We start from the raw sequence: 24,921 nt of genomic DNA, 5'->3' as shown, positions 1-24,921 counted from the left end.
GCTCCGTGAACATGATTTGCAACTGTTTGACAGATTTAATACATGTGAGGAATGCCTGTTTTTCCAGCATTCCTCACATGTATTAAATGTGTCAAACAGTTGCAAATCATGTTCACGGAGCGACGAAAACTTAAAGCCCGAGCATTCTATAAATACTCGGTCCTCGCCCGAGTATACTCGACGAAAGGGTTAACAAAACATACTCGCTCATCACTACTCAGCACAAAAAAACTGTAATTTGACATAGGATTAAGGTAACTACACTGTGTTCCAAATTATTATGCAAATAATATTTTCTCAGATTTTCCCAAATTACCTATATGAATTGCAGTCATTGTAATTTTCCAGTCAAATAACTATTAGAGTACAACTGAAAGGTTTTTGTACAAACTGCCTATGATAACAGTATATTTAAACTGCCTATGATAACAGTATATTTTTTAAAAAATAAAACACTCAAACTGCACTCAAAATGCATGTTCCAAATTATTATGCACAGCAGAGTTTTCAACCTTTTCATTTTAATAAAGAACAAAAAAATGGTCATTTTTGAAATTATAAGCATTAGCAGGTTATTACAAACTGAAATCAAACAGTTTTCAGCTCAAAACTTTATTCTAGGTGATGTTACATTTGCACATAGGACCCCTTGTTCGAAAGGAGCTTCTGAACTCTCTCGTCCATTGAATTTGTCAGGTTTTGGATGGTTTCTGCTTCAATTGTTTTGCATGAGGACAGAATACCCTCCCAGAGCTGTTGCTTAGATGTGAACTGCCTCCCACCATCATAGACACTCCTTTTGATGATGCTCCAGAGGTTCTCAATGGGGTTGAGGTCAAGGGAGCATGGGGGCCACACCATAAGTTTGTCCCCTTTTATACCCATAGCAGCCAGAGATGCAGATGTGTTATGTGCAGCATGAGACAGGCATTATCATGCATGAAATGCATGGTCCAGTTATTGACCTATCTGTAACAGGTTATCGAGATGGAGTGTTGTGGGTCATGATAACCGCTGCTACATCTGTATCCAGCTTATATTGAAGACCGGCAATATTTGCTTTCTGCTGCCTTTTCTTATTATAGTAAAAATTATAGTAAAAATGCAAAAGAAAATTAAGAGTAAAGAAAATAGGAAAAACAAAAACTCATGGGCTTAGCGTGCAGAAAAGTTGTTTTTTTATTGCTGAGATAGTTTGTGGTATGTTTAGATTTTTAATCAAATTTACTACATTAAAATTGGATATTAATATTTCATTAACAAAACTCCTCTAGGAATTCATACAGAGCATTATATGAAACACACTGCAATCATTTCATCAGGCAAGAGACATCTTGTGATGGGAAACTTCATGAGACTGCTAGGTGGAAAAGCAGTAAAATTAGGTGTCAATACCCCTGAGATTTGGGATATTAGTTAATTACATTTTTTACACTATTTCTAGATATTCACAACTCTTCTGTATCCAAACAAGCAGCATGAAAAATACATTTTGGAACTGATGGTAATTGGTCACCAAAATGGTATGGTTATATGGCCATGGATGAGATAAATGCAATGCTCCAAAAAAAGGTATTACCATTGCCCTTGGGGGAAGACAAGCCATGAAGACAGTCAAGGTGGATGCTAAAAGCACTGTAGAGGAGGAGGGTCTGTATTTCCCAGCATTGAGGACCCCATCACTCTTGGCCAAATCCCCAACTCCTTTTGCTGAAATGCAGCCGTAAAATTGCAGGGAAGGTTACACTATTCTACTACCTTCTTTATAAAGTGATGCCACTTTAACAAATAAGAAACCGATTGATACAAGAAATAGATAACGGGTTTACAATCCTGTTACTAATATAGGACGATGAGCATGAATCATTTTGCTTATGCTATGTGGATGCACAGCCGTGTAAAATTGGGGTGATACACAAGTATAGGAGAATAGAAAAAAGGCAAAAAACACAACACTCATGATCGTGTGCACACCTGTATGAAGATATTAAATATTTATTAGAAATATACATGGACAAAATACTGGACAACTATTAAAACAATTAAAAGCCAGAAACGAAACTCAATCCACTATGGCATAAGATACAGGTGCTTCTCACAAAATTACAGTATCACCAAAAAGTTAATTTATTTCAGTTCTCCAATGCAAAAAGTGAAACTCATATATTATATAGAGTCATTACAAACAGAGTGATCTATTTCAAGGGTTTATTTCTGTTAAAATTGATGATTATGACTTACAGACAATGAAAACACAAAAGTCATTATCTCAGTAAATTAGAATAATTAACAAAAACACCTGCAAAGGCTTCCTAAGTGTTTAAAAAGGTCCCTTAGTCTGTTTCAGTAGGCTTCACAATCATGGAGATGACTTGACAGATGTCCAGAAGGCAGTCATTGACACACTTCACAAGGAGGGTAAGCCACAAAAGGTCATTGCTAAAGAAGCTGGCTGTTCACAGAGTGCTGTATCCAAGCATATTAATGGAAAGTTGAGTAGAAGGAAAAAGTGTGGTACAAAAGGTGCACAAGCAATCGGGATAACCGCAGCCTTGAAAGGATTGTTAAGAAAAGGCCATTCAGAAATTTGGGGGAGATTCACAAGGAGTGGACTGCTGCTGGAGTCATTGCTTCAAGAGCCACCACACACAGACGTATCCAGGACATGGGCTACAAGTGTCTCATTCCTTGTGTCAAGCCACTCATGACCAATAGACAATGCCAGAAGCGTCTTACCTGGGCCAAGGAGAAAAAGACCTGGACTGTTGCTCAGTGGTCCAAGGTGTTGTTTTCAGATGAAAGTAAATTTTGCATTTCATTTGGAAATCAAGGTCCCAGAGTCTGGAGGAAGAGTGGAGAGGCCACAATCCAAGCCGCTTGAGGTTTAGCGTGAAGTTTCCACAATCAGTGATGGTTTGGGGAGCCATGTCATCTGCTGGTGTAGGTCCACTGTGTTTTATCAAGACCAAAGTCAGCGCAGCCGTCGACCAGGAAATTTTAGAGCACTTCATGCTTCCCTCTGCCGACAAGCTTTTTGGAGATGGAAATTTCATTCTCCAGCAGGACTTGGCACATGTCCACACTGCCAAAAGTACCAATACCTGGTTTACAAACAACAGTATCATTGTGCTTGATTGGCCAGCAAACTCACCTGACCTTAACCCCATGGAGAATATATGGGGTATTGTCAAGAGGAAGATGAGAGACACCAGACCCAACAATGCAGACGAGCTGAAGGCTGCCATCAGTATTGAGGGCATTTACTGAACATACATTTCAGTAGACATTTCGGATTTTAAAAACATTTTTCAAGCTGGTGTTATAAAGTATTCTAATTTACTGAGATAATGACTGTTGTGTTTTCACTGGCTGTAAGCCATAATCATCAACATTAACAGAAATAAACACTTGCAATAGATCCCTCTGTGTGTAATGACTCTATATAATATATGAGTTTCACTTTTTGTATTGAAGAACTGAAATAAATTAACTTTTTGATGATATTCTAATTTTGTGAGAAGCACCTGTAGATACAAGTATGCTCAGATGAAAAGATTATGATGTACATCTATAAGCCATTTTCAGATAGATATATTTTTATATAATATGTCTATGTGAGATATAAGGTACAGTACAAATACCCAGTATAATCAAGTATGATATACAGGGTACAATATAACAATCAAATAAATCATAGTAATGTAATGCTGGTGACCTGAAAGTATAATAGGCATTCCTTGAAAAATGAAATAAACTAGCAAGTATCAATAGAAAAATATATAAAAAAAAATTGTGTACAAAACATATAATGTGATGTCCAGAACTTCTAGGAGAAAATAAAAAAATAGGCATCAAGGAGCAAGATTATAATGCCATTGGTGTGGACCCCCTGCGTATCGCTGCTGTAGCAGCTTCATCAGGGGTAAGATCACAATGGGGCCTATTTTTTTTCTATGCAAATCCCTATCGAATTCTATTTAAACCATTGCATCTTTCAACAAGTATGATGTCCAGATTTCCTTTATAAAACTGCGCTGATATCTCAGCAGGAGAAAGAGAATTTCTCTTGTTCTTTGTTGCCATTATTCCTGTGCCTGGATTTAATATTTCGATTGATACCAGACTATAGTTTCTCTACAGCCTGAAATATTTGCTATCAGACAATTACTCTACATATAGGCTCACCTTCATCATTTGAGGTTTGTTTTATAAAGTCACTTTTCTGTTTTGTCTTGTGGTAGTTGCTGCTGTTTTTTGCGGCAAGTTCTTCAAAATGGTTTGTAAAATGTTGCAAAAATTGCGCTGGAGTGTATTTGCATAAACATTTTGCGACTTCGAAAATACACAAATGATAAACCAAACAAAAATATCTGGAAACCCTAAACTCCGCCCATAATGGGAAACATAAAAAACAAAACAGACAAACACATAAAATAGAGTTTAAGAAGGCGCAAATTAAAAGAAGAATTAGGTGCAACTGAAAAACAGGTGAAAAAACACTAAAAATTAGACAAAAAAGGCACACCTGCAATATAAAATCGGGCCCATTGTATTGTTGACAGAAAATTCAGAGTAAGGCTATGTGCCCACGTTGCGGAAATAAAGCATATTTTTTCCGCTTCTCCCTGGCAGGAAAAACGCATGCGGATTTTACATGCGTTTTTCCCGCCAGGTAGAAGCGTTTGTCAAGCGTCTTTGCATGCATTTCTGCATGCGGGTTATCAAGCGCTTTTCCAAGCGATTTTAGCATCACTTGGAAAAGTGCTTGACAACTTGTTCACACTATATAAATCCCTGCAACCGGCATGGATTTATAGTAGAGTGACCAAGTTAGTTTTAAAAAAAAGAATAAGAATGGTAAAAAATAAAAAAAAAAGATTATACTCACCTTCCGATGTCCTCTCAGTGTTATCTCCATCGCGTCCGGTGTCTTGCATTGCTCGCAGTGGTGTGAAGGACCTGCGGTGACGTCATTCAGTCATGTGTCAGGTCACATGACTCAATGATGTCATGGCAGGTCCTTCACAACAGCGCAAGCAATGCAAGACACCGGACGGAGCGGACAAAACACCTGGAGAACATCAGAAGGTGAGTATAAACTTTATTTTTTATTTTAAATTCTTTTTTTACAGTTTCTATGGTACCCAGGTCTGGATGAGAGTCTCCTCTGCTCCAGGCCTGGGTACCATCCGAACATTGAACCGTGTGATATCCGCTTATCCACATGTAGTGTTGCGGATGTCACGCAGTCCAATGCAAGTCAATGGCGGCGATTACGCTGCGTGTCCGCAAAATTAATGGACATGCAGCATGGGCATTGACATTGCGGCTTGTCATTGGGGACCATGGGGGGCGGATTACCAAGCGTTTCCCAAGCGCTTACGCTGCGGAAATTCCGCAGCATAAACGCTTGGAAAATGCTTCGTGGGCACACAGCCTAACCGGCGTTTTATGTGTATTTAATTTTTTCAGAAATTGATAGTATAAGTGAAAATAAGAAACTTTGTAATAAATCTTATCAGAAAAAATATTCTCTCTCCTCCTGGAGATCCAGTCATTCTCAAAAATCTCAATTCCCAGATCAAATCTGTCTTCAGTATATACTAGTTCTCATTACTGAGATAGGAGATGACAGTTGGTGCTAATACAAATTCTATGGAGTACTGTAACTATGGTTACAGGAGAACTTGCAGCAGGTTGCCTGTGTCTGCCTCTTGCCTGTGTCGGCCTCTTGCTCCTCCTTCTCCATTAAATTTTATAAATTTTAAAAGCACCAACTGCCATCTCCTCTCAGTAATTGGACAATCAGTTTTCACTGAATACAGATTTTACCTGAGAATTGAGAGTGAAAATCAGTCCACGAAGAGAAAGAATTCTCTGATAAGACATACCACAAAGTTCATTATTTTCATGTGTACTATTAATTTTTTTTTTAATAAATGTTAAAAATATGGTTACTCTTTAAGCCCTGCTATAGAAAAAAACAAATCTTAATTTAAGTTGTATGCAATTTAATTGAATTTGGTGTCCAATTATTTTTTTGTATACAGCATGTGGCATCAAAATTACATATAATTCTGGTCAAGACCTAATGCAGAAACACCAGATCATTTCAATGATAACGGCTCATTCAGACGTCGGTATACTCCAAGTACGAGAAAAACAGATTGATTATATTGATGAGAGCTTGATCACAATTTGATCACAGTGTAGTCCTAGTGTCATCAGTTTTTCTTGTACATAGAGAAAAAAATTTTCTCCATCATTTCCTTTCTGGCGGGCAACTGAACTAGCGGTGGACACCACGTTCCTTCCCCACACCTTCACACTCTGGGAGTCACAGGTCCCTGGGACCCTCTCCAATAGTGACGCAGCATCCTTCATCTCCCCCCTCTATACCTGATTACCCACAGCAGTCGGATTACACTGATGAAGGTCATGTTGACCAAAACATTTGTTGTTTTCTTGGACCGCATTAAAAATATTAATTCAAAGTAGCCATATTGAGTGCCGAGGTCTTTCTCATTATTAGTTTGGTATTGGACCCTCCTCGAGCACCTGTGACTGGTTGTGCTGCGGTTTTCTTCTGATCATTTCCTTTCTGACAGTCCATGAAAATTGGACTGCACTGGGATGTCATCACAGACCCATAGACTTGCATTGCCGATTTTGACCTGATGCTCAGATCAAAACCGAACATGTCTCCGATATTTTCTGTGGACCTCTTAGTCCAAGGAAAAAATTGTACATGTGAACAGACTCATAGAATATCATAGGTACAAGTGATATCTGTCAAAATCATGGATAGCATTCATACAAGAAAATTGGACATGTGAACGAGCCCTTACTTTAGCCTTACAGCATGGGGGTACACTTGATATGATCAGACAATCTAATAAATGGTCATTCATCCAAATCCAGTTGGCAATTTACTGCATCCCATTCCAGGCTGAACCCCATTACTCACAGGCTGTATTTATTACTTGCCTGTATATATAATCTATATTTTATCTTTGGAGTACAGTAAAGCATGGAGAACAGAATTGTAAAAACAAGTATTTTTGGACTCTTGTGAAAGATGCGGTCACAGATGCATGATCACAGTCTAGTACTAAAAATGTACTAAAAATGGGGAGTTATGGAAACTTCCCTTGCTTTGAGTTGAGACTGCCTGACACTTACCAATCTGACTTTCAAGATATATTGGATGATAAAATAGGGATTAGCTGGAAACGATTCTGTACACCAGACAGGATTCATATGTACTATAGTTGTGTCTATGCAATATATCATGTACAATACAGTATTATAGTCTAAACATTCTGTAGAATTAGGAAAAATAGCAGAAAAAAATGAAATAACCAATATTAATCCTGTGTTTACTTCTGATGATCACCAAGACCAGTTTTTGCAATCTTAATCATATTTCTGCATTTTATGCCTCAGTTTCGGCACTATTCATACAAAGTATTAATCTTTACTCTAAATAAACAGTAGAAGACTATTTCTCTGTGGAAACATATTATAAATTACAATGTGTGCAGAGCATAAGCACAAAAAAATAAAAATACAAAATATGTAATAAAAATGATAGGTAAGGCTATTGATAGGTAAGGTTCTGTTCACATGTCTGTTTATCTTTTTCATTTGTCTCTTACATTTAGAACAGACAATGGTCAAAGAAAAGTTCTGGATAAGTAATTTTCTTATGTACAGTACAGACCAAAAGTTTTGACACAGCTTCTCATTTAAAGATTTTTCTGTATTTTCATGACTATGAAAATTGTACATTAACACTGAAGGCATCAAAACTATGAATTAACACATGTGGAATTATATACTTAACAAAAAAGTGTGAAACAACTGAAAATATGTCTTATATTCTAGGTTCTTCAAAGTAGCCACCTTTTGCTTTAATGACTGCTTTGCACACTCTTGGCATTCTCTTGATGAGCTTCAAGAGGTAGTCACCGGAAATTATCTTCCAACAATCTTGAAGGAGTTCTGAGAGATGCTTAGCACTTGTTGGCCCTTTTGCTTTCACTCTGCGGTCCAGCTCACCCCAAACCATCTCGATTGGGTTCAGGTCTGGTGACTGTGGGGGCCAGGTCATCTGGCGTAGCACCCCATCACTCCCCCTCTTGGTCAAATAGCCCTTACCCAGCCTGGAGGTGTGTTTGGGGTCATTGTCCTGTTGAAAAATAAATTATGGTCCAACTAAACGCAAGGCTGGTGACTCAGATAAACTTATCCTCAGAAGCAGAGGTGACTCTTGGTCTTCCTTTCCTGGGGTGATCCTCATGTGAGCCAGTTTCTTTGTAGCGCTTGATGGTTTTTGCAACTGCACTTGGGGACAGTTTCAAAGTTTGCCCAGTTTTTCGGACTGACTGACCTTCATTTCTTAAAGTAATGATGGTCACTCGTTTTTCTTTACTTAGCTGCTTTTTTCTTGCCATAATACAAATTCTAACAGTCTATTCAGTAGGACTATCAGCTGTGTATCCACCAGACTTCTGCACAACACAACTGATGGTCCCAACCCCATTTATAAGGCAAGAAATCCCACTTATTAAACCTGACAGGGCACACCTGTGAAGTGAAAACCATTTCAGGTGACTACCTCTTGAAGCTCATCAAGAGAATGCCAAGAGTGTGCAAATCAGTCATCAAAGCAAGAGGTGGCTACTTTGAAGAACCTAGAGTATAAGACATATTTTCAGTTGTTTCACACTTTTTTGTTAAGTATATAATTCCACATGTGTTAATTCATAGTTTTGATGCCTTCAGTGTGAATGTACAATTTTCAAAGTCATGAAAATACAGAAAAATCTTTAAATGAGAAGGTGTGTCCAAACTTTTGGTCTGTACTGTATATCATAAAGAAATAATACAAAATGTGACCCAATGTTGTCCTGATTATAGAGAAGATTGTAGAATAATGGTTGATAAAGAAGTACATACTGCATAAAATAACTATATAAACTCAATTTATATCCACAGCTGTTCCTGGAAACTTAGAGGAGCTACATGTGGGTGAGGAAGACGCAGCTTTTACTCTACAGAATGACTCAGCCCATTGAATGGCTGATAAAGTTATCTAATCAGCTTTACCCATAAAGAAGAAGCATTTGGTCCATTTAGTGATGGTTATGGATAATTGCCCCAACTAGAATGAATTTTCTATGGAGTCGCACTCTGAGGATAAGACAAAATGCATTTGCTAAATAAGCGTGACCTTGAATTTTCTGGTGTGTTTTTCCTGCTAGCTGCATCGTTTTAAGTGAAAGCTCACAAATTTTATTACAATCCATTAACAGGAGACATTGATATCCCTGATCGTATCTCAGGGTCTTGTAATTGCTGAAATCAAATAGTCAATTATAAAACACACCAATCCAAAAAATTAAAAATGACTAATCTCACTGAAGAGCCGAAGGAAAATAATTCTGAATGTGTTCCTAACGCGGAGGTCGTCACCAAAGTCCTGCCCACCATGTACACGTTGGTATTCATCGTGGGACTACTTCTAAATGGGATCAATCTATGGATATTCTGCTACATTCCCAGTAACAGGAGCTTCATTGTCTATCTGAAAAACATTGTGATTGCTGATCTGTTAATGATCCTTACATTTCCAATGAAGATAATTAGCGATGCAGGATTTGGGAATGAAGAGTTGCGCGTGTTCGTTTGCCGCTATTCCGCGGTTGTTTTTTATCTCAACATGTACATCGGGATCATGTTCCTAGGCATTTTGGGATTTGATAGATATTTTAAAATTGTGAGACCACTGAATGCCTCCTCCTCTCTTCAGAGTGTTTTCTACAGTAAGCTCATATCTGCACTGGTGTGGACAATGATGGCTTTCATTTCAATCCCCAACATGATCCTAACCGACCAACCATACGGAACCACGGTAAAGGTTTCTTGTGCCCAGCTAAAAAGTGAGCTGGGCTTAAAGTGGCATAAGGCTTCAAATTATATCTGCATATGTATTTTTGTCCTGGTGTTTTCCTTACTGCTAATCTTCTATGTTTCCATCTCACGGAAAATATACCAATCCCATCAGAAGTTTAGAAGAGGTTCCAATGCTGGCAGAAAGTCCACACGCAACATATATAGTATCCTGATTGTATTCTTTATCTGTTTTGTTCCATATCACTTATGTCGAATCCCGTACACAATAAGTCAGACCGGAAACAGCTATTCTTGTCAATACAAAAAAAACTTGTACTATGTAAAAGAAGTAACTTTGCTTCTATCTGCGGCAAACGTCTGTCTCGATCCAGTCATTTATTTTTTCATGTGTCAACCCTTCCGACAAATGCTATTTAAGAAGATGCGCATCGAGGACAGGCTCCAAGAGACAGAAAAGGTGTCATGTAAAGTTTCAAGCTCACAGCCAGCATTTCTATAAAGTTCAATAAACGCTTTAAAACTCATGAGCGTATCATACTCAAGCAAGGATACATTAATATTAATAATTTATATTTCTCCTCTTCTGTATTGTTACTTTACAGTGAATGAAGGATATGTAAATTTTTCCTGATTGTATATATTTCATGACTATTAGGGTATGTGCACATGTTGAGTATTTGGAGCATACATTTCTGAACCATATCTGCACCTCTTGGCAGGAAAAAAGCAGTGGAAAATACACACATTTTTGACGTGTTTTTCACATGCATTTTTGGTGCAGATTTTTTCTCCCTCATTAGTATTGGTTAAATCGGCATCAAAATTACTGAAAGAATTGACATGATGCAGATTTAAATCTGCAAGTCAACAATAAGCAACGTGTGCATGAGACTTCAGGATTCTCATTCACTTTGCTGGCATCAGGAAGCTCTTCAGGACAAATCTTCACAGAAATAGCGAGACAAAAACACCACGTATGCACATAGCCTTAGTGGGTTAATCCCAGTTGGGAAAGTTATCGACTTTCAATGGGATTGGTGATAACTTGCTGATGGTCCCATTGCTGGAGCCACCATGATGCCAACAATATTGCTCTGAAATGACAATGTGGCAATGCTTGGACACCACAACTCCTTTTTTGTCAAGGGAACGGCTGGAAATAGCCCGCAATTACATCACTTTAATCTTAGGTAGTGCCATAGAAATGCATGGCACACCTCCGTTCTAACCCTATTTTTGGGATCAGTGAAGGTCCCAGTGGTGGGACACCAGCAATCATCAAGTTATCATCTACTCTATAGAGAGTTAATAACCTGCTCCATTGGGAATCACCGTTTGCTTTGATGAATCTTTATGGTTTCAATATATGAAGCCATATGAACTCTTTCTATTACTATATGTTGCCTCTGTATAACACCACATTCTTCCCTGGAATGAAAATAGCTTGGTAATAGTACATTTCATGACTCTTGATACTTGCAACTGTATATGCCTTGGTATGGAATCAAACACACCTGAAGGTACAGTATGGGCGCGTAGATAACTATGAAGACTTTGTAATGGGTCATTACATGAGGAATCTGTAGAATGGCCATGTGCATCAGCCCTCAGTGAGAAACATACAATAATAATGTTTTGCAAGATTTGCAATTAATTGTGCACAATATTTCCATAATGTCACACAAATGCTTTTATATATGGCATACGTTCGCTACGTTTTATACGCAGTACATGTGTGATGACAGAAATGTTTAATTACTATTTTTATAACTTGAAAGGCCTATAAGTAACATAGCGGTCATGCTTTTACTGGTCGTGCTCCATGTGGTTAGTTAGAACTACAAGTTCTCTGAACAGCGTCCTCTGTTATTTGACAATTATCAGTAAAGCAGGTATTCCCAAAGACAGATGTTGTACGCTCACAGGTGGCACATTTCAGCTATTTTCTGAAATGTGTCTCTTTTTAAACTAAATGCAAACCAATGTAAAAAAAATGGCACGTGACTGAAAATGCAGAATTTACAATGATTCATGACAGGTGAAACAGGTAAAATGCCCGTTGACCCATTATTTATTAGATATGTCATTATTGTCCAGATATCAAATAGTTAAATTAAACTTTGTCCAAAACTAAGCTAATAATATGTCATGCTATTCATATAATGTTATTTATGTCTAAAGGCTAGGGGTTGTTCAGCCACACAAAAAACTGTTTCAAAGAAAATTTAAAAACACCTGTCACTTGATCCAAAAAATTGAGATAAATACCTTATAAAAATCCTTGAGCTCCCCTAATTCTATTGTTTTGTTCAGATTAGCACTCTGTCACTTTATTGCAGAGATATTTACATCTGTTTCTTCTGTATCACAACATGTGAAATCTTTTCTTGTAGCGCAACTGTGCTTTTCTTCAGAGTCTTCTCTGGGGGCGTGCGCTTTCACCCCTCCCTCTTAGTCACTGCTAATCAAAACTGTGACTGACAGTGACTGGGAGGGAGGGATGTAAGTTCACGACCACAGAGAAGACTCTGAAGGAACTCCCAGTTGAATTGCAAACAGAGATTTCACATATTGCATTCCAAAAGCAATAAATGTGAATATCTCTGCAATAGAAGTACATAGCATGACAGGGAAAAAAGAGGCAGCGTTAGGGGAGCAGGGCCTCTTTAAAAAAGTTACTGATACACTTTTAAAATATCAGCCTCAGTGCCCTGATTTAAATGCCAGTCAAACCAGCCAGCCCCCTTTCATCAAGCCATTAGTCATTTGCTAACACAGTGAGACAAGAACTTTCTTTCTCTGTCTAATTAAACTTGGAAAGTGTAGTGGGATCGGCAGTGAAATCAGCTAGAAGTATATTAGTAAGTTTTATAAACTAGCATTTTAAATACCTGTTATGCGGCTGGACAACCCCTTTAAATAACATCAGCCATGTAGTATGCTTTAAAATAAGATGTCACATTACTTTATTATTTTTTTTTTACAAAACAGTAAAGGTGTATTTGCATCAAACTATTCTATCTCATAATACTTTTATGCTACAGTATGGTTTCTTCATAGGATGTGTTTATCACAAAGTCACCCATGTAATAACATTGGTCACTAGTAGACTAAGTTATTTTAGATTTCAGTGGCTGAAAATTACATTCTGAGACTTTTTTTTTCTAATATATGGCAGAAGTGAAGTGCCCAGCAGATGATTGTCGCTTGAGCGCTGCTCATGAAACAGAAGCGTTCTGCTCCTGCATGAGCTGAGGTCTGTGCCGACTCATGAAGGGGCACTCTTGCTTCATGAGCAGCGCACATGTGAAAAGTGTTTCTTTGAGACTCTCAGGACATGGACTCCCACCGATCTTCATGGCATTTCAGGCCATGTCACTTATTAAATAATACATAAAATGTGCGTACACTTTAAAAGTAGAAGGATTTGGGTGAAATTATTGAGTTCCAGCACCCAATGCCAGCCTGCTGCATCAAAAACAAAACATTGAGTCGAATTTAAGAACACCAAACCTCCTGGAATAAGATGTGTCTAAGTTATAAAGAGGCTTATGTCTCTTAATAAATTAGGAATTTATTTTTCCATGTGGGCACTGACGTAGATTTACCCTATAGTTTACTGCATTTTCTGGCATAATTTATAATAGGGTTTAAAACTTAGTATCACAAAGAATGGGAAATCTTATTAGGTTTTTCTTGGTAACGCTATTGTTTTTATTTTCAAATATAAATCTTAACTACAAGTTCTCCACAATGTCAATCATGAAATTTTACTTCTTTACTTTAGAACATCATCATACATGAAGCCAAGGAATCGCTTCATCTTCCATTGTTTGTTCTGTAGATGAGCAGGGTAACTTCAGGGTAAACACGGACTGAACAGAAAAGCTTTCCTCTAGGAACTAGGAGTGTTTTGTTTTGCAGGGCTCCTGCGCTTCTTTGGTCTGTAGCTTGATAAGAAAGGAAATAGGTCCAGAACAAACACAGCTGTGGAGACACAACCCTACCTGCTCCGCTTTACAGGGAGAGAATGACTGGAAGTTACGGTTTTCTACTTCAGATTAAATTATCAGACTTCCAGAGACAATGATGATTTGATTAAATAGTAAAGGCAGCAAGACAAGCAATTAATAGTTAATCCTCAGCTGATAATACTATAGAATATATATATACATCAATGAAAACATATACAGAAACCAGTATATTTCTTATACATACAACAGGGAATGAGGGCACTTCATGAGTCAAGGTGTTGCTAGCAGTGATTTCTCAGGATAGACTTAATCTGGTACCATTGAGGTGAAGAAATGTACAAACTCTTGCTTTTTTTTTAAATATTAGTCATTTTTCCACAGCAGGCAAGACTAAGAAACTGACCTGATTGTAGCACAGTATGAACTGGGTTAACACTGCATTAAACTCCAACAGATCATTAGCTGACAGCGAGAGAATATAACCAGAAAAAGACCACCAACAGCCCCAGTCCAGATGTGCTGGTGATCATCCTTTGGCCACACAAGTCCTGAGTTGCAGAAAGCCAGATGGACTGAAGTGTGTGTGAGTGTGTGTGTATATGTTCCTGTGTGGTGTAAGTGTGTTTGTGTGTGTGTGTGGCGTGTCTGTGTGTATTCCTATGAGGCGTGTATGTCTGTGTGTGTCTTTATATATGGTGTCTCTGTGTGTGTCTGTATCTGTGTGTAGTGTGTGTGTGTGCCTGTGTCTGTGTTTGTCTGTGTGCATAGTGTGTGTGCAGTGTGTGTCCGTATGTGTGTGTGTCTGTTAGTATGTGCATGTATTTGTGGTGTGTGTGAGTATTATGTTTGTGCCTGTGTGTGTCAGGAGTGTCTGTCTGTATGTGTGTGTGTCTGTGTTCATACTATGTGCGTATGTGCTTGGGTGAATAGTATGTGTGTATATGTGTGTGTCTGTATCTGTGTCTATAGTGTGTGTGCCTGTATGTGTGGTGTGTGTCAGGATGTGTGTGTGCCTGTGTGTGTGGTGTGTGTATCTGTATATGGTGTCTGTGTGTATGTTTGTATGTATGCATAGTGTGTGTGTGCAGTGTGTGTCTATATGTGTGTGTGTGTCAGTATGTGTGTGTGTGCCTGTATGTGTCAGGGTGTGTGTGTGTGTGCCTGTGTCTGTGTGTATGCTTGTATCTATGCATAGTGTGTGTATGCAGTGTGTATCTATATGTGTGTGTGTCAGGATGTGTATCTATGTGCAGTGTGTGTCTATATGTGTGTGTGTGTGTGTGTCAGTGTGTGTGTGCCTGTGTGTGTCAGGATGTGTGTGTATGTGCCTGTGTGTGTGGTGTGCACGCCTGTGTCTGTGAGTAAGTTTGTATGTATGCATAGTGTGTGTGTGCAGTGTGTGTCTATATGTGTGTGTGTGTGTGTGTGTGTCAGTATGTGTGTGTGTGCCTGTATGTGTCAGGGTGTGTGTGTGCCTGTGTCTGTGTGTATGTTTGTATCTATGCATAGTGTGTGTGTGCAGTGTGTGTCTATATGTGTGTGTGTCAGGATGTGTATGTATGTGCCTGAGTGTGGTGTGTGTCAGGATGTGTGTGTGTGTGCCTGTGTGTGTGTTGTGTGACTGTATGTGTGGTGTGTGTCAGGATGTTTGTGTATGTGCCTGTGTGTGTGGTGTGTGTATCTGTATATGGTGTCTGTGTGTATGTTTGTATGTATGCATAGGGTGTGTGCAGTGTGTGTCTATATGTGTGTGTGTCAGTAAGTGTGTGTGTGCCTGTATGTGTGGTGTGTGTCAGGATGTGTGTGTATGTGCCTGTGTGTGTGGTGTGCGTGCCTGTGTCTGTGAGTATGTTTGTATCTATGCATAGTGTGTGTGTGCAGTGTGTGTCTATATGTGTGTGTGTGTCAGGATGTGTGTGTATGTGCCTGAGTGTGGTGTGTGTCAGGATGTGTGTGTGTGTGCCTGTGTGTGTGTGCCTCTATGTGTGGTATATGTAAGGATGTGTGTGTGTGTGTGCTTGTGTGTGTGCCATGTGAGTTTGTCTGTGTAGGAGGGGGTTGTGTAAGTAGCCATCCGAAACATAAGGACAAGTTAAATATGAATGCTATTTTCGATCGAGATGGAGCTACAGTCTGGCGGTATATATTTATTTCCATTACTATTATCACACAATATCATCTCAATATTAAATATTGAATTCTTTAGATCATTACTTAAAGGGGCTGCAGTGTTCACGTGCCGCATCGCCACTTCATGATGGGGTCATGACATATATTAATATGGGACATAGAAACAAACACATGGAGCATTGTTGGGGGTCCGATGCTGGATTCTTGGGAGAAATAATAGGTGTGTACTGTTCCTTTCGTCCTGTTATTACATCTGCAGTTGTGTTTAAAAAAAGGTTGAGAAATTGGATAAACCTATTAAATAACAATTGTATATTATAATGGTAAAATCATAAACACCTCTTAGCTGAAGGAGTGGACGGATAATAACAGGCAGGGCTGCAAGGAATGTAAAAATCCCCATGGCTCTACTGCACATCCTAAAACAGATGGCTTTACACTAAATTCAGATGAGCGAGTCTTGAGTTTGAATTCGTCTGATTCGTTCAAATTCAGCTGGGAAATTCTATTCACTATAAATTTGTTCAATGCCAATAAAACGTGTCTTATTGCGGTCTAAGGTCTTTCCAAATCTGAGCTTTATAAAAAAAAATACACTCCTGTCCCTTTACGCAGGTCCCCGCCTGATCCTCCGTGTAGCTTGCTCCCTCTGGTCTTATTTCATGTCCTCACAGCGCTCTGAGACACCTCCAGCACTCACTAGACCTCACAAGACATCATGACGTCTAGGAGCGATGCCCATCATGACATGGCATTGGGTCTAGTGATCAGAGGACTGACCTAACCGCGCTGTGGAGACAAAAGTCTGGACTGGCAGGAGCTACCTGTGTGGTGAGGGCTGGAGAGAGGGGAATGAAAATTTATTTTACTCTTTTCCTGTCCAAAACTAATTCAACAAAATGACAGCCAGCTATTTGGATTTTGCTGACACTGAAATTTTTGTGAAATTTGAAGTGAATTATTGCTAGCTTAGCTGCTTAAAATCCTACTATTCTTTACTTTCATTGTGCTGACATCCTGGTGAGCTTGTGCTCATATTCCACAGCCAATCTGAATAGGAAGATCTAAAGGGAGAGGAATTACTGACTACATCAGACACAAATGTTAGATGTGATTATAGATGTTCTCTATGGAACAAAACTGAAAAATAACCACACAATAACCATCCACACACTATAAGCCCATTGACATCCCTTTCAATCGATAGGCAGCCATGGCAGCTTCGGTCTACAAAAAGCTACGAAACAGTCTTACACTGAGAGGCACAATATAGCAGTATAGGAGAGCAGCGATTTCTGGACATAAATGGAGAAGAACATCATGTAAACTGGAACAAGATTAGTGAAGCTAAATATTTACATCAGCATCACTCAACATCTGTGTGATTATTAACTATGGAATCAAATAGTGAGTGCGATCCTCGTACATGGCGCCCTTATAACATGCGGCATCTTCCCTCACTGGTGTCCTATACATGGATCACTTTGTGTAACATGCTGAGTGTATATGTCATGCTACACTGTACACAGAGCATCATGCTACATTATACATACAATGCGAAGATGGTTATTATTAAACTGAGACTTAATCTGAAAGCTGAGCTTTTTCTTTTTTACCATAACATATTTGTAGATGTTGTATAGAAATGTTTATATATACCGATATACGAATATTAGAATGTGAAATGATGTAAATTATTTCTGTATAAAGTTACAATTCTGAATTGATGGTCTTATTGTATTAATATCTGCTGACATACTTGTCCATCTCTTAACGTCTATTAAACACAAAATTATTGAGTAACAGAGTTCACCCGCTTAACTTCTCAGGTTTATGGAGGGATCATAGGCAGTCGTTACAGCTTTAAAGGGGTTGTCCGGTCAAAAGTGATGTCCGCAGTCCCTCTGTGTGACTGCAGACTTATGAGTCCCCCCAGTGCTGCAGGGATTTGCCGGTATGAGACCCGGGACCGGCGGCTATGTATACGTTATACATACCCCCGGCCATTCAGCGCCGCCACTCTCCATTCACTTGTATGGAGCGAGTCCATGCTCCATCTAGTGACGTGGACGGTCAGTGGGCGCATCCAACTAGAAGGCGCGGCCTCGCTCAATACAAGTGTATGGAGAGCGATGCCACGCCCACTGGCCGGGGGTGTGTATAACACATACATACCCTCCGTTACCGGGTCTCATACTGGCGAATCCCCGCAGCGCATAGTGCCTGCACTGGGGGGATTCATACATCTGCAGTCACACAGAGGGACTACCGACTTATCATTTTTGACTGGACAACCTCTTTAAAGGGGTTGTCTCTTCTTCTTAAATGGGGAAAATTGCAAAGTGCTTGTAAAAACAAGAAACTTTGCCATTTACATCCTTTTAAAAACCTCTCTCAAAGAATGGAGGAATTTTTAACTATATAGTTTCCTGCTTATAGCCTAAATTTCAAGCCACCTGTGCAGTCTAATAGATTAGGCCAGTTTCCTAGGCAAGGAGCACACACTTGCAAGCATTGTTCTAAAGATGGCTGGATCAGGTCAGCTTCATTGACACTGTGCCCCGCCAATGCTGTACAAGCAAAGCTGCCTCTACTTGCAGTATGTAGGAGTGAACAGTTCGGGACAGAGTTGTAGCCATGCCAGTGGTTTGAACTGTCAATCTTCAGGAGCGCACCGCCTCCCCCAGCAAGCAGGAAGCTGGGAGCTAGGAAAGCAGTGTGCTGCGGAAGAAAGGAGATGCAATGATACTTTTAAAAGGATCTGAACAAAATGGGGTAAGGCACCACTTCATAAATAAGAGCGCAAGCCAGGGACTTACATGAATGTTTGACCTTCTGTTTCCAAGAAAATGAAGCATATGATAACAGTCTCATTCACACTCCTGCTGGAGGACCAGCACAGGTGTTATGTCTTCCAACACCACTTTGTGTTCGCTTTTCGCCTGGTGTTCACTTCCCTTCCGGATGTAACCCGAATGCATACGGAGGCCAAAATGGACATACAGATAACATATGTATAGCAGGCAGCTGGCATACAGATGACAATACAGATTAAAAATCATCTGTTTTTCTTGATAAAAATCAGATGATTTTTTATATGCTCATGTGAACTTAGGCCTCATTCACATGTCCGTACTTAAATATGTACAGGAAAAAATGGGACCAGTGTCAATCAATGTTGTACATCAATGTGTCATCACTGCGTCAGTTTTTACCATTAGGCCATGGCCCCACTATCAGTATTTGGTCAGTATTCGGTCAGTATTTTTTCTCAGGAGTGGGAGCTAAAACCAGGTGAGAACAATCAGAGAAAAGATATAATAGAAACAAGTCACCAATTCTGCATTTATCACCCACTCCTGGTTTTGGCTCCCACTCCTGAGAAAAAATACTGACCAAACACTGACCAAATACTGATAGTGGGGCCGTGGCCTTAGTTATTTTCATGGATGGATGGATAAATAAATAAATTACAAATCTTCTCCTATCCTTTGCAATGTTAAACACGGATAGCACATGGATGGCACACACATGGCATCTGTGTGCTGTAGGTGTTTTTCACGGACCCTTAGACTTGTGTTGGCCCTTCTCATCCGTGCTGCCAGAAAAAAAACAGACATTTCTCTGTGTGTTTTGCACAGACCCACGGTCCGTGAATAAATGTGGATATGTGAACAGCACCATAGATTAAAATGGGTATGTGTTGTTTCAGTGAAAAAAACTGACAGAACACGTACTGAAAACATGGACGTGTGAATGAGGCCTTAGACAGAGCAGAGGCATACACATCGGGATGAGGGAGGAGTAAGTATGCACGAGCTCAGGGAGATGTTTCCTCTCCTTTTCTGCCTGTCAGGCTCTTGTTTCTCCTAATAGATGGCAACCAGAGAAATCAGGAGACACAACACGTCCTGCTATGTTTAGGACGGGTTTCATGCTGAGTAATGTGATGCCAGCAATTTTAGAAATCCAAAAAATTGCCCCCTAGACAAGATGAGTATAAAAAATAACTAATATTATTTCTCAATTCAAGCTATAATAATGTCATTTTTCATGTATTAGTTTTCAATATTTCCCCAAAAATTCCTTTAATGGGGCATTCCCTTCTCCAAGATCCTATCCCAATATGTAGAAGGTGTAATAATATTATTAGCAAATACCTCAAATTATAAACTAGTATAGTTCTTCTATTCGTTATGCCTTAGATATCCATGGTTACGATCACTCATATAGTGACAGTTAGTTAACTAGTTTAGTTTTGAGTGGTCGTAACCATGGATATCTAAGCTTCTGAAATGCCCTGCACATGGGGTAAGCGACATAATGAATCAAAAGAACTATACTGTTGGAGGTATTATTACTATTGTTTGCTAATATTATTACACCTACTATATATTGGGATAGGAACTTGGAAATGGGAATAATTCTTTAACTTATTTGTATATTTTAGAACAGGGGAAGAGTTTGAATAGATAGGTGGCCGAGCATGCACAGTGTCTCTCCATTTAAAGTCCATGAAATTTTTTCCCTTTCTTCTTTCATTGTTCATGATCATGATCTTTCATTGTTAAGGCTCTATAAGAATAACCAGCAAGTCCATCCACCAATTCTAAATTGGATAAAGGCATTGACTTTGGTCAAGACAAAATATTAAAGGGTAATGCCCATAGCTGAATTATACATTTATGTTGTACTGATCTATAGGCTCATACTGTAAAGTCAAATTCACATATCTGTTTTTCAATCAGACAGCACACTGATACGAGAGGAATGGCGTGTGTGGTCTGTTCACATTACAGATCTATTTGGTGAAATGTTTGAGTTTGGTCTGTGAATTATAGTCCAAACCAGCACATGTTTATAGGTCTTTCTCACAAAAAAAATTGACCAGCACCTCCAAAAAGATTAAAGCAAATGTGAACAGGTACAAGCTGCTTGACTGCATAATATACAAATAAAAGCATACAGCAGCACTCTGCAGACTCCTAGATGTTCAGTGTTTGCCTACATCTTAGTGCCTACAGAGTGCTGCTGTTTTCTTTTGTTTGTATGCATGTCTTTCCCAAATGTGTGAAAAGGAACTATAGACTGCAAAGTATGCATTATCCGTATAGAGAAGGGGTATCACATCTATGTGAAATATTGATGTGTGAACGAGGCCTAATTCTGAAGGCAGTTTCTTCTGAGTCAAATGTAATGCATAAAAAAAGAAGTTGTTGCATGTGGCAATGCATATCATCATCATATTATATACTGTAGGTATTCTCTAGGGGAAGCACTGATTATGATGGGTTAGCTATGGTGCACAATACAGACACACAATGCAGTGAAACTAAGGTGCATATGTGGCGCCCCTGCGGGTTCAGTTGCCACAGAGGTACTGCATCTCACCCAGAGGTGTAGTATCCGACTCTCAGGTAAGGATGGAGTACTGCCCGGGACCCAAACACCAGCATCCAACACTACAATACTCCAGACCAGCAGGAGGGGCAAGATGCACTGCTGCGCTGCTGAGCCCTGACCCTGGCTGGAGTGGGGGGAACTAAGAGAGGGGGAACCATGTAGTGGGTGTAGGTGGAGGAAGAAGTTCAGGGGAGCACTTGAGAAGGAGGATATAAAAAGGAAAGCCATCTTGGGAGTTCAGTTCAGTTGAGAGAGTGTTCAGTCAGAGGAGGACAGTGAAGGGAGCAGGAGCTCTGCAGGAGTTCTGCTCGGGAGGAGCGGGCCTGAGTGAGAGAGGCCCAGGAGGTGAGACTGAAGAGAGGAGAGGAGAAGGGAGGAAGGCTCCAAGAAAGGAAGAGGGGATCCTAGGGGAACGGGAAGTGCTGGAGGCCACCCGTACGCCCGAATCTACCAGGAGTGGAAGGATCAAGCCGCAGAGGGGATCGGCCCCCAACTAGTGAGAATTGTATATTCAACTAGAAACCGGAGGCTTCTGCACTTTCAGGGTGTAGTTGCCACAGCCACAATTAAATCGCCAAAAAAGTAGCCGCATAGGATCCAGGGAACTCCAGGTTGCCCGCCAAGATCTGAGGGTACCGGCTTGGGATGCTGATTGTGAGGCGCAAGGCAGGAGGGTGAGAGCCAGCGCAGGAAGACCACTGAGAAAGGCACACAGAACAGGGTCCCGTTAAATACTTCTGACATACCTGACGGATTGCTGAACCCCTGCCTCGGTGAATGCAGAACGACGTGGGTGGTGATAATTGGCCGTTGTAACCAGGAGCAACGTGATAACCATGAGTAAACCCTGAAGACTGCAACCCACTGTCTCTGTGAATTATTGCTGTGCCATCAGCCCCTGCACCACACTGCACAACAACATCTGTCTCATCTAAAATCACCACAGCAACGCCCTGGAGCTTAGCTCTACCTGTGGAGAGCTGAACCAACTTTGCTGCATTGCCAACAGCTCCAGAGGACCTGCGCCGCAGCGGCGGCTCTATATAGCTGCATACCACAGGTGGCGTCACGAACATTAAACTATAAAAACTATAAATCCCCTTTTATTGACCGCCCTGGGTCACGGACCGGGTCACCGCCACTGTGACATCTCCCCTAGCAACGATGGGCCCAGCTACCGAGTACCCCACGGCCCAGGGGGCGCATCATATTCTGGTGTCACGAACAGGATATGAACCCACCCGTTATCACCGGGTATTGTGTGCCTAGAGACTGTGTTCTATACTGAATGTGGCACCCGCCCCAGAAGAACGGGCGCCATTATGTGCGTTATCAAGGACAACAAAGAACCTCCCATCGTGGGCCGGGTCCCAGAATGGCGCCAAAAGCGCAACCCACCCCATGCGCCTGTGGCCATATACCTGTATCTGTCCATCAGTCTGGGGAAGCCACCCCCAGGTGTGGCTGACAACAGCAAGCAGCCATGGAACCACCCCAGAAAGGGGCGAGGAGATAAGAAACCTGGGAGACAGGGCGGAGTCTCCAGCAGAGCAGCCAGACAGCACCCGGCAGGCGCGATGGAGGAAGACCAGCCTCAAATTCCGGTCCGTGGCCTGCCACCTGGAGCAGTATCCCTCAACCTGGAGGGAGTCGTGGCTAAATTATCCCTGGAGGATGCAAGTTTCTTCCGCGAAGAGGTACAAGAGCTGGGCCGGGGGATGGAGGAGGCCCAGCAAGCTGCCGTCGCCATCTGGAAGGATGAGCTGCTGGAGAAGCTAATGACCTGGCAGCAGTCCATGCTGCATTCCACAAGCAGCGCCCCAGCCCCGGAGGAGCCTCTCCTGGACCAGGATGCGACAAGCAGTGCTGGAGCGGCCGCAGGAGCAGGTAACGACTACACCCCTGCCCCGGGCGCTGACCTCCTCCTGGGCCATTTACCGGAACCCCCTGCCCCGGGCGCCTGCAGCGACAACCTGCTCCTGGGCCCCCTACCGGAACCTCCATTCCCCGCACCCGCATGGGTGTACGGGCGCCCTGCGTGGGACTGGTCCTCCAAATTCGAGGATCAGCAGAGAGCCCCACTAGTACCCACGCCCGCGCCCCAGGTTGCCCGCTAGGGAGGAGAAAAGTTCTGGTGGGACAACCAGGAGGGTAACCTCATGGGGTTCCCGAGGGAGACGGAAACCGAAGCCCTCCGGAGGGAGGAACAGTGCCGACGGGAGCTTCAGAAGTTAACAGCGGAGTGCCAAGAGTGACAGGAGCGGTGGGAGAGAATGGAGGCCCTCAACATGGAGGAAAAGGCCCGGGCCCGCAAGGTAAAGCTGACCACACCCAGTCGCCGTGCAGAAGGGACTGTAATAAGGTTCAACCTAGAAGCCGGATGGCGCTTCATAAGGGAGCCGCAATTATCTAAAGACTTCTTTGTGAACCAGCGGGACGTGGAGTTCCATCTCCAGCAAGGACATCCTGGCCGAGACCTCTACCCTGGTGACCGTGTCACCTATACCCGGCACAAGAGTCCACATGGATGGTATGCCCTCCATGTACGCAGGGTAGTGGAGGAGGAGGAGGACATGCCTCTGCAGTCCAAGGCTGATGATCCAGATGGGCCAGCCTATAGTGGACAGGTGCTTCCCAGGAGGGAGCACCACTGTTGAACTATTCGTCTAAAAATGTGTATATAGTTACCAGTAGCGGTATAGTAAGAATGCTGTGTGTTTAAAGAGTTTTTGTTGTCAGTTTTCTCTGTACCCGGTAAAGGTACAAGGACACTTAGCCTGTGGACGGTGAGCAGCTAAAAACTTTCCATGTAAATAGTTTGCACTTCTTCAAGTGCTTCTTATTGGTTTTATATAGATCACAGAACAAAAACCCGTTTGGCGTGACCGAAGACGTGGTCCAACACCTGGATCACCTATGCCCTGCAGCCACGCCCAGGGCCTACGTTGAGGGTTTTCAAACATGTCCCTCATGTTCATCAGATTGCACCTTGTTCAGTGGAATGGACACCCGGCTATAGATTTCACTGTAGTCTAATGAAAATGTTTAATATGAAAAATGTTTTATGTGTGAGGAAAAATGTTATTTAAAAAGAAGTTTTATATAGTAACCTGTAACGTTTAAGAAATGTGCCTCCCATAAAGGGAAGAAAAAGTTTTGTATATTCTTCTATGTGAATGCATTCTAAAAATTTGCATGTCTTTAAAATACTTTGTGTTTTTACTTTGTTCCAGCCCACGGACGTGCTGTGTTTTACCAGGGGGGTATGTGGCGCCCCTGCGGGTTCAGTCGCCACAGAGGTACTGCATCTCACCCAGAGGTGTAGTATCCCACTCTCAGGTAAGGATGGAGTACTGCCCGGGACCCAAACACCTGCATCCAACACTACACTACTCCAGACCAGCAGGAGGGGCAAGATGCACTGCTGCGCTGCTGAGCCCTGACCCTGGCTGGAGTGGGGGGAACCAAGAGAGGGGGAACCATGTAGTGGGTGTGG

The 24,921-nt window shown here is 41.3% G+C and overlaps 2 protein-coding genes across 3 annotated transcripts in view; one reads left to right on the top strand and one right to left on the bottom strand.

Annotated features, from left to right (window-relative positions):
- The window catches only part of P2RY14 (purinergic receptor P2Y14), a 122,076-nt gene extending 104,286 nt beyond the window's left edge, over nt 1-17,790 (top strand). For both annotated transcript variants that reach the window (XM_073674732.1, XM_073674731.1), the window contains one exon: nt 9,001-17,790. In XM_073674732.1, the coding sequence (XP_073530833.1) occupies nt 9,410-10,417 (1,008 nt within the window). In that variant the 5' untranslated portion in view covers nt 9,001-9,409 and the 3' untranslated portion in view covers nt 10,418-17,790. The remainder of the gene's footprint in view (nt 1-9,000) is intronic.
- MED12L (mediator complex subunit 12L) overlaps nt 1-24,921 on the bottom strand; it is a 981,938-nt gene that overhangs the window by 717,650 nt on the left and 239,367 nt on the right. The window lies entirely within an intron of this gene.

The sequence above is a fragment of the Phyllobates terribilis genome, unplaced genomic scaffold, assembly GCF_046119375.1.
Source record: "Phyllobates terribilis strain yellow unplaced genomic scaffold, ASM4611937v1 Scaffold_3__8_contigs__length_932513732, whole genome shotgun sequence".
Lineage (NCBI taxonomy): Eukaryota > Metazoa > Chordata > Amphibia > Anura > Dendrobatidae > Phyllobates > Phyllobates terribilis.
Note: the sequence above shows the minus strand (reverse complement) of the source record. Positions and strands in the feature narration are given on the sequence as shown.